Here is a 10,083-nt window from a genome sequence, read left to right on the forward strand (position 1 = left end):
ATCAAAATTTCAGTGAATGGTTGATCGTGCAGAGTTGCTATTCTGTAACCACTCCTAATATGATTTCTGTCTCCTATTACTAATTATTGAAACGACTAAACTTGTCAATTCCATTCCAATTCTCATAAAAATCATTAATTTTTCCTAAATGACTTCAATTTTAACGTATATTTAAGATTTAAAATTCCAAACACCACTGCGTTTTCCAACCCTGAAAAATCTAAATTCCATGAGAAAATTACAAAATTTTTGAATAATTCGTGTAACTAGCTGAGCATTAAAACCCATGTGAATATTTCAAAACATCAAATTAATCAAGAATTAAGCATTAATTAAAGCTATTTTTAGTTAGTTCAAGATGCCGAAGACTAGTTCACGTCCAGGTCCTCCGAGGAAGGAAGGAAAAATGAATAAAAGTGGCCATTCGTTGAATCCAGACAGAAGTTCTGGGGATCTTAAGGGTGTTCAGCGGCCAAGATCCAAAGGAACCATCAAGAGATTGCAGATGTACAGAAACTTCAAAGCCAAGCGAGATAGACGAGGAAAAATCATTAAAGCAGCACCATTTCAAGAATGGGTATCATCAGGAACAGTATCAAGAGTTGAACCATCACCAAAATGGTTTAGTAACTCAAGAGTAATTTCACAATCAGCCTTACAAAAGTTCCAGGATGAAATGGGAAAAGTTATGAAGGATCCATATCAAGTTGTCATGAAGCCTACAAATCTCCCAATTACTTTATTAAATGAACATGCAAAATATCAAAGAGTTCATTTGTTAGATACACAGTCATTTGAGACCACATTCGGAAGTAAAAGTCTACGTAAGCGACCAAGTTTAAAGGCTAAGGATTTAGAGGATTTATCAAAGGCAGCAGAGGAAGCAGTAGATAAATACAGTGATGACAAGGATCATGATTTAATAAGAGATGACGGAGGAATCAGACAAATGCCCCGCGATTGGGTCTTTGCTGCTGGACAGAGTAAAGAATCTGGAATGAATTGCACAAAGTTGTAGATTCAGCTGATGTCTTACTGCAAGTACTTGATGCAAGAGATCCAATGGGCACACGAAGTAAATACATTGAAGAATTCTTAAGGAAAGAAAAGAAACACAAACATTTGTTCTTCATCCTTAATAAGGTTGATTTAGTTCCAATTTGGGTAACACAAAGATGGGTCGCAATATTGTCACAAGAATATCCAACAATTGCTTTCCATGCCTCAATGACACATCCATTTGGTAAAGGTGCTTTAATTAATTTACTCCGTCAAATTGGTAAACTTCATACTGACAAGAAACAGATCAGCGTTGGATTCATTGGATATCCAAATGTCGGAAAGAGTTCAGTTATTAATGCATTAAGAAGTAAGAAAGTTTGTAATGTCGCTCCAATTGCTGGTGAAACAAAAGTCTGGCAATACATCACTTTAATGAAGAAGATCTTCCTTATTGATTGTCCCGGCGTGGTCTATCCATCTGCTGAAACAGATTCCGAAAAAGTGCTTAAAGGAGTTGTCAGAGTTGAGTTAGTAACAAATCCAGAAGATTATGTTGAAGAAGTTATTAAGCGTGTAAGAAAGGAATACATAATTAAGACTTATGGAGTAAAGGAATTTGATAATCACATTGACTTTTTGGAACAACTGGCTAAAAAATCAGGAAAACTGGTTAAAGGAGGTGAACCAGATGTCAATGCAATCGCTAAGATGGTCTTAAATGACTGGCAACGTGGTAAACTTCCATTCTATGTCGCACCAGAAGGCTTTGAAATTCCAAAATCAAGAACAGAAGCAAAGAAGGAAGAAGGCAAAGAGAATGAAGTTAAAGTCGCTGAAGATGATGAGACAAAGAGCGTAGCCACAGCAGTTTCTCAATCAGTTATCAAAGGACGTGAATTGAGACAGTTACAAGATTATCGAAAGATTAGAGTTAATTTAGAATTCGATCCAGAAGACATAAAAGAACTTGACATAGATGAAATTAAAGAATATGAAGAAGCGAAGAAGCAACAAGGAGAAAGAAAGAAGAGGAAGTACGATGATGAGGAAGAAGAATCGTCAGGAATTAGTGATTTCTATTCAGAAGATGAATTTGACGAAGAACAGAATAAAGTTGTACATAGAATGGCTGGAACTAAAATCAAAACAACACCGAAAGGCAAGAAACAAAAGACCACAACTGGATTCTTCAAAGTTGAGGACGTTGCTGAGACACCCAAGAAGGAGAAAGTCGTCAAGAAAGTTACAGCGAAACAAAGGCGAGCAATTGAGAGGAAAGAGAAGCCCAAGAAAGTCGGCAGTAATTTCTATGATGTCGTTAATGTTAAGAACAAAACAAAGAGCAGGAAGTTTGCTGGAAAATGAACGAGAAATTATAAGAATTATGAATTATATTTTTAAATCGTTTATTGTTTCGCTTTTTAAGAATTAAAAATTTTACTTTGCTAAAGAGAGAAAATGGCATCCTTTATCAAAGAACTTTGGCTTTTTATTCAGTTTAATGACCTTTTTTATAAAATGTCACCCATTTGTATCCTTTTTATTTATTTCAGTTCAGCGAGTACGAGAAAGGTTGGAATAGTTTGAATGAAGCGTATTTGAAGAGAATTTGTAGTAACAAACAATAAACAGCCTTAATTCTATACGACTAAATTTTATGTGCATTTTTCAGGATGAGTTAAAAATGTCTCAGAACTGTACAAATGTTAACTTTGTAAAACCGTACAAATGTTTTAAATTGAAAATTCCGTTAACTTTCAAATTTCAAAACCATTCAATTGTTTTTCGTCAAAACGGTATAAATGTTTTGTTAATCGATCCTTACAACTGTTATTCAAAACCGTACAATTCCATCAAAAATTGATCATTCCTGAATGATTTAAAATGTCAAGCAATTCAATATCAAAAAATTTCTTTTAAACAATTCACATTATCAATTTTTGCACTTATCAAAATTATTAACTTCAGATCCTGATTTCCAAAAGTCAGATTTTCAATAATTTTTTTATGTCACACTTAATATCATAAAAATTAACAGTAGAATTTTTTTGGTGACATTACAATTACTCCAATCAAAACCAATTAGATGTAATGGTGATGATAATTTAGTTATCACATAAAATTTCGTCGTATTTATTTTGTGTTGTTGCAAGCAATTGGAAATTCATGTTTCTCCGTGGTTAATAGGAAACTACAAGCATAACTATGTTTTTCGAAGAAGAAATTTGTCTTTACGTGGTTGATTTTTTTATATACGACAAAAAAATTTAATTAAAAATTACTTAAAATTTGGTATTTAATTCTACAATTTGTTGATTCAGCTAGATTTCTGTTTACGTGGTGTTGACTCTGATTCATCAGATTTCTAAAATAAAGACATAATAAATTATTAATGATTAATTCATTATGAATGATATACATAAATACGTTAGAACTGGTTATAACGTATTTATATTCACACGGGAATTACCTGGAAATGCTTATGGTAAAACATACAGCCCAAAACTAATATAATTGATAATACAGCTTGAATGAGGAGCCACCAAATGACCTTTGTTGCTTGTGTCTGACTAAACAATTCTTTTCCGTTTTTAATGCACAATATAGCTTCAGCAAACATGACTGCACAGTATACCCAACATTGTGTGCCCATACGTTTACATGTCGTATCAGTTGAATAAATATAGTATTGCCTCACAGACGGTGCCGTGAAAAGTCCAATTAAAATCAGTCTTACAATCACAATTGGATGTGATGGTGGCATCTCAAAGATGTGCTTTAAAAAGAACGTATTAAGTTCTGTGACTTGCCAAAATATGACTAATTGGCAAACTGATAAGAATCTCATGTATGTGCATTTTGGATCCATCCAACGAACAGCTGTCCAGCTTTCTGGTGTAAATTGTAATGCAGCACGCTTCAATTTACCGGATGTTGATGAAATGTCACGTAAACCGACCCATTTGTATTCACGCATTTCCAATATCTTGCAGAGTTTAATTCCACACCAAATTCCAAATCCATTACATAGAAGAATGTCAAGAATGATTGCATCCCACCAGCATTCAACAAAGTTTGGTAACAAATGGGCAAATTGAATTTCTGTAATTTCCCACATAACTGATATACACCATAAGATGCCCGTATGACGAATTAAAATGCCTTTAAACATCCATCCAAGATAATGAGCAAGTGCAAAGCAATCTATATGCTCATAAATCTTCTGAACAGTCACAATTGAACAATTAACTCCATATTCCTTGTCCATGTTGATTTTGAAATCTTCTAATTCAGGATCGAACCAATAGAATATCCCCATAATAGCCTTATAATTTTGGAACATCAGAAATACCAGGAACATCAAATACAGCACCGACAGACCAAATATCATTCTCCATATCGCTGGATGTGGACGAGTAAACGGTCCATTTGGAAACGCCAAAACTGATATGACACAGAAGAATATAATGACACAAACTATTCCTGCCCATATGTTATCTTCCGTGTTCAAGTCGTTCCTAAAAAAAATGACGAATAAACAAATATGAAACAAACCTAATTGATAATGAAAAATGTCGTATGATCATAATGATTAACATGAGATTCTGTCTAGCGTTGACATGAATGTGAGAAAATGAATAAGAAGAAGACATAGATAGGAGAGAGAAAAATTGAAATCACGCACAATGTGACACAAATAATTGAGGAAAGAATTATGCAATGGCTGTGAAAAAATAAAGTTCGAGTGTAGAATGGAATGAATGTGCAAAAAAATCTATAAATATGATGAAATGGATATGAAATCGATATAAACATGTGCCTATAAAGTTGAACATTGATCGATATTTACAGGAACATAAAAATAATTTACCTAGTGAATGCAAAGTACATTGCAGCTATTACGGTGCAAAGTAGCAATGTAATTGTGTGAGGTTTGTAGAAAAAATTCAATGTCATATCCTCTACAGCTCGTTCGTTCATCTTTTGGAAACTTTCCGTGAATTCTTTGACTTTTGAAGGCGGCATAATTGGATCTTCGGATTTTGATCTAATTGTTCGAGGCTCCCCCATCTTTGATATGTTCCTTTTATACTTAGTACGGGTTTTTCGTATTACTTGCTAATAGCACTTAATTTAATTATTAAACAACTAAGTTTAAATTACAATTTTTTTAATAATATCAAAATCCCGGATTAATTCATAGTTTTTATGAATAATCACGCGTAATTTATAGAGACTTGAGCCGGATGTCTATCACTTATCAACAAATCAAACTTCTCTTCTGTTTTCTCACTGAATTAATAAGAAAATCGTCAATTTTAGAAGAAACTTTTTTTGATAACACAATATTAAGTGTGCAGACTGAGCTCTGGTGGCTAATTCGAGAACTAACAAGTTTCACTATTTTCTGATAATCTTGTCTACTTGTCAATCGCGCATTTATTGTAATCTACTTGTTTTGAAACTTCAAAACACTAAATGAGTAGATAAATTAACAAAAATTTATAAATTTTCAAAAAACTGTCAATTTTGAAAAATTTAACGAACTTTTGAAATTTAAAAACCCCTTCACTATTCTTCAAAAAACGTAGTGTCCCTGCAGAATTTTTTTACATTTTCTGACAATTTTAAAATTCAGAAACTTTTATTAATTTAACTATGAAAACAACACATAACAAGCCAGTCAACAGGACAAAGTGAACAAACAGATAAAGAAGTCTACAAATAAGTGAGAAAAGTAGGTCTACAAGCGAGTTCTACATATATCTTGTAAAGTTTTTTATTTGCAATAATTTATCGTCAAATATTTTTTAGGAAAAATGGCATTAATTAACAATTTCTGTGATGAGTGATAAGTTTCTAGCCATCTAGACCTTAAGAATAAATCGAAGTAAGTGAAATTGTCAAGTCATATTTCCCGGAAATGTCGATGAATCATCATAAAGAAATTTTACATAAAAAACTTTGATTTCTCGCGAAAAAAATGTTATCATAAAAGAAATAGATTAAATATAATTATATATTCGCAAAGATAGGCAGTGTTTGGAGTGCATTGTGATGGAATAAATTACATCTTTGTCAAGATTAGAAGGCGAAAATTGAGTAGAAAAGTGATTATTTTATAAAATTTCCCTTTTTTGTTGTTCAAACACACATCCAGCACTCACATACGAAACATCAATTTTTCTTCTCCATATCGCTCTTCTTTCTCAATATATATAACTAACTATAGCTTTAAAATAAGTTGTTGATAATTCGCAAAGTGTGGTGAAGGCAAAAAAGCCACTAATTATTTCAATTATGATTCGCTTCATCTCGTTTTATATATTAATTATTTATTTTATTCTTTATTTCCAGCAACATCATCCATTTCAACTTTGCGACTTATTTTGTTTCCCTTTAAACATACAGCATTAATTATTTTAAAAGCTTCTCGAGAGAAAGGACTAAAATTTGCTCAAAAATAAAAAAACTCAAGATACATAATTGCAATTTACTGATACATAAAGAAGCACCATACAGCATAAACTAGTAGCAGTAGAAAAAAAAAGAAAAACCATTTCCACACAAAGAAAATTACAAAAAAATGCGCGAATTTAAAGTTGTTGTGCTTGGTTCTGGTGGAGTGGGTGAGTATTGAATGAATGAAGAAAGAAATTGAAAAGTTTTGCTTTCTTTATTGCTACAATAACATATAATGACTGCTTCTGTTCGTCTACAGGAAAATCGGCCTTAACTGTACAGTTCGTCTCAGGATGTTTTATTGAGAAATATGATCCAACAGTAGAAGATTTTTATAGGAAAGAAATTGAAGTGAGTAGATAACAAATTCTAATCTTATCTCGTACACTTGCTTACTGCTGGAATTTTTTCCTCATTTTTTTTTTTGTCTTGTTCACAGGTCGATAGTTCACCATGCGTGTTGGAGATTTTGGATACAGCTGGTACTGAGCAATTTGCCTCCATGCGCGATCTCTATATTAAAAATGGACATGGTTTTATTGTTATGTATTCACTCACAAATCATCAGACGTTTCAAGACATAACGACAATGAGGAATGTAATACATCGAGTAAAGGGAGGACAACCGACTCCCATCTTACTAGTCGCCAATAAACTCGATCTAGAATACCAAAGAGAAGTGTCAACAGAAGAAGGTGAGCCTTTGTTATCTAGTTATTTAGTTATGTATGTCATATGACTAAGTTGTTCTAATGATATTCCATTAGGTCACGCACTCGCCGAAATGTGGGGCTGTCCATTTATCGAAGCTTCCGCCAAAAGTCGAATCAATGTGAATGAAGTCTTTGCTACAGTTGTCCGTGAAATGAATATGTCCAACGAAAAACGAAAGAAAAAAAGTTATTGTTGTTGCACGATATTATAGGGCACACGTGTTTTGTAATTCAAATGAAATTAGTTAATTAAGGCCGATTTAAAAACAGAAACTGATGATGTGAAAGCAATGATCAAATTTTTAAGGATCATTGTTATGTAGACTTTATATCTTTACATGTTTTTTACGTAAGTGTATTTCCCTTTTTACTGCTAATCAAAACTCTATCCATCCTTCCTTTTTCGTTTCCAATGCAACTCAATCCACACAATCTCTTTCACTTCTCCTACAGTACGCATTGAGTGAGATTCACAGATATATATATTTTTTTTGACATAACAACATCCACCCATTTCCTTTTTATAATCCATTATCATCACAATAGTTCCAAAACTTTGATTATTGGGCTGATTTTAAATCACACATAGACATGCTTAATAGTTTACCATTCTAAATTTATCATTCACGACCATGATCATAAAGAATCGTATCAAATTTCATTGTTTTGTTCAACCTGATCAATAGACAGGCGATAATCGCTGACAGATTGTAGACATCAGAAGTTGTGATTATTTTTTTGAAATTTGAAATCAGGATTGGTTATGAATCTGGTTTAAATTAGTAGGTTTAAAATTAAATCCAGTCGGATTAAAAATAAATCCGACGACGGTTAAATTCAAAGTGTCAAAAGTCAGCCAATATAATCATCTACAGAGCTCGAAGTCGAGCTCTGATCCTTCATGTTCAACCTTCCTTTACGCATGCAATATTGTGGCATTTTTCCATGTTTTTTAAGAATAGATCGTAAAGAATAGTGAAGCAACAGATGACTTCACATCAATTTGCTATGGACCCAAAAGAATGTAAAATCCATTTTTAATCATATCTTGAAATCCCATCATCATCTTTAGACTGTAATTTATATCCTTTAGGACTATCATAATCTTCTAAAAAAAAAAAATGAGAAAATATTTTTTAAAATGAAAGGCTCATAAGACATTTCTTTCTAACTTCCTTTAACTTCTTTTTTTCGTTTCCTAATTTTATTAAATTAATCACGTATGATTTCCTGCTTTTTAATAACTTAGAAGAAAATTAAATTAAATTAAATGAATGATAAAAAACTGAATTTTCTACTGAAAATTTGATAAGAAAGAAATGAAAAATTTAGCTTTATAAATTTACCAAAAAAAAGAAAAAATGAAGTGTATAAGAAGAAAGAGCTCATCGGATTACAAGAATGTGGGAAAAAAATATTAAGTAGATAAGTAATATATAAATTTTTTTTGATGTAGAATCAAATTTATCAATATGTGTAGTGTTTTAACACCTTTATTTTAATAACAAAGGAAGGCGTCTCGGCTGGTGATTGTAGACATACTAATTAAGGTCGAGTCAGCTAAGGTGGATGACTGATGGAAGTGGATGAATCAAGATTTGATAAAAATTCGAAATTTCTAGAAATCCATGAATTTTTGTTCAAATTTGAGAGATTTAAAAGGTTGAAGCCATCAAAGTCGGCAGCTAAATGCTCGCTTATCAAGTCCGCCGACTAAATTGTCAGTGGCTTCGATCTCTAGGATTTGTCAAAATCGACACAAATTTTATATGGAGTCAATTCAGCTTGACTCGACTTCCACACAAAATAGGAGTAGACTTCGAGTTCTGAGATTTAAACTTTAATCTAACATACTCAAAGATTCATCCACAAGTATCCCCGATCGACATATTTCGAAATGTTGCCAATACGTCGACGAGGCGGCAGTATACTTCGACTTCCAAGCTCTAGAATATAAACCCGAATCCTAGGGTTGAAGCTTGAATCTGATAAACTCAGACATCCACAACTATCCCTGGCAGTATGCTTGGAGCCAGAGCTCGAAGTCGATTGGGATTTTGTATGGATGAGTCGACTCGACGTCATACAATATTTAAGCTGACTTCGAACTCTGCTTTGAGCAACTAAATTAGCGTAAACAACCTAATTTGCTACAACTTGGTACTGAACAAAGCTCGAAGTCGATTCTAATTTTATGTTGGTTTTGACTCTCAGCATACTGCCAATTCGTCGCCGTAGTAGCAAAATTTCCATACTTATCTGCCGATAGGAATATCAAGTCATTCACAACAATTTAGATAATATAATTTACAATAAATATTCAAAGAGGTGCTAATCTTTGCCTGCAAAAATTAATCAATATCGCCGCCTTGAAAGCCTTCCTCTGAAAGCAATGTCTTTTTTTTCTTATAATTTAAAGACGATAAAAGTGAAAAAAATTGATATTTTTATTCCTTCTTTCTCATTATATTAATTATAACATTGACTAAAAAAAAGGATGTAAATTTTTTTATTTGATATATCAAGCGTAACCATATTAAAGAAGAAGAAACAATGAGATATATATGTTTATTATTTTAAAAATCTTTATTTCTAATAAAAACGATAGATTCTACAAAAGATTCATTCTGTGCTTGTTATTTTTATCAGCTTTTCTCATTTCGGAAGAATGCTCTTTAGAATATATGTAGATGACTTAATTTTTTTCTTCTAGGAATGTGTTAGACTGTGTGATGGAATTAGTCGAAAGACAATTGAGAATTATCATGAATTTATGTGATGTTTTGGGATGTTCTTGTCGTGGAATATTGTCAGGTTTGGGGATTATCCATAAATGATGTTCATTTCAGAGTTTACATAGATCATCAACTGTTGCTGATTGTAGAAAATTGAGAATTTGAGGGTC

General features: G+C 32.4%; 2 protein-coding genes and 1 pseudogene across 2 annotated transcripts; 2 read left to right on the forward strand and 1 right to left on the reverse strand.

Moving 5' to 3' along the window:
• Positions 1-252: 252 nt before the first annotated feature.
• On the forward strand, positions 253-2,481 carry LOC139088436 (nucleolar GTP-binding protein 2 pseudogene; annotated as a pseudogene).
• On the reverse strand, positions 2,470-5,385 carry LOC139088437 (phosphatidylserine synthase-like). Its single transcript, XM_070637657.1, has 3 exons — positions 4,874-5,385; positions 3,473-4,520; positions 2,470-3,367 (listed from the first exon to the last, which is right to left on the reverse strand). The coding sequence occupies exons 1-3, from the start codon at positions 5,071-5,073 to the stop codon at positions 3,320-3,322; spliced, it is 1,296 nt and encodes a 431-aa protein (XP_070493758.1). The 5' UTR covers positions 5,074-5,385; the 3' UTR covers positions 2,470-3,319.
• Positions 5,386-5,743: 358 nt separating this feature from the next.
• LOC139088545 (ras-related protein Rap-2a-like) lies at positions 5,744-9,799 on the forward strand. The gene is made up of 5 exons (XM_070637812.1): positions 5,744-5,893; positions 6,361-6,632; positions 6,725-6,816; positions 6,905-7,160; positions 7,233-9,799. Exons 2-5 carry the CDS (start codon positions 6,590-6,592, stop codon positions 7,388-7,390), a joined length of 549 nt encoding a protein of 182 aa, XP_070493913.1. The 5' UTR covers positions 5,744-5,893; positions 6,361-6,589; the 3' UTR covers positions 7,391-9,799.
• Positions 9,800-10,083: the final 284 nt, after the last annotated feature.

This window comes from Chironomus tepperi, unplaced genomic scaffold (genome assembly GCF_022539635.2).
Source record: "Chironomus tepperi strain 1889 unplaced genomic scaffold, CSIRO-AGI_Ctep_v1 contig_163, whole genome shotgun sequence".
Taxonomy (NCBI): domain Eukaryota; kingdom Metazoa; phylum Arthropoda; class Insecta; order Diptera; family Chironomidae; genus Chironomus; species Chironomus tepperi.

Excerpts from the sequence above, each read along its gene's own strand:
- LOC139088437 (XM_070637657.1), bottom strand. The coding sequence starts at position 5,073 with ATGGGGGAGCCTCGAACAATTAGATCAAAATCCGAAGATCCAATTATG. Across the intron at positions 4,521-4,873 it reads ATGTACTTTGCATTCACTAG|GAACGACTTGAACACGGAAG; the intron begins GTAAATTATTTT and ends CATTTTTTTTAG. Across the intron at positions 3,368-3,472 it reads TTTACCATAAGCATTTCCAG|AAATCTGATGAATCAGAGTC; the intron begins GTAATTCCCGTG and ends TCTTTATTTTAG.
- LOC139088545 (XM_070637812.1), top strand. The coding sequence starts at position 6,590 with ATGCGCGAATTTAAAGTTGTTGTGCTTGGTTCTGGTGGAGTGG. Across the intron at positions 6,633-6,724 it reads GCTTGGTTCTGGTGGAGTGG|GAAAATCGGCCTTAACTGTA; the intron begins GTGAGTATTGAA and ends GTTCGTCTACAG. Across the intron at positions 7,161-7,232 it reads AGAAGTGTCAACAGAAGAAG|GTCACGCACTCGCCGAAATG; the intron begins GTGAGCCTTTGT and ends ATATTCCATTAG.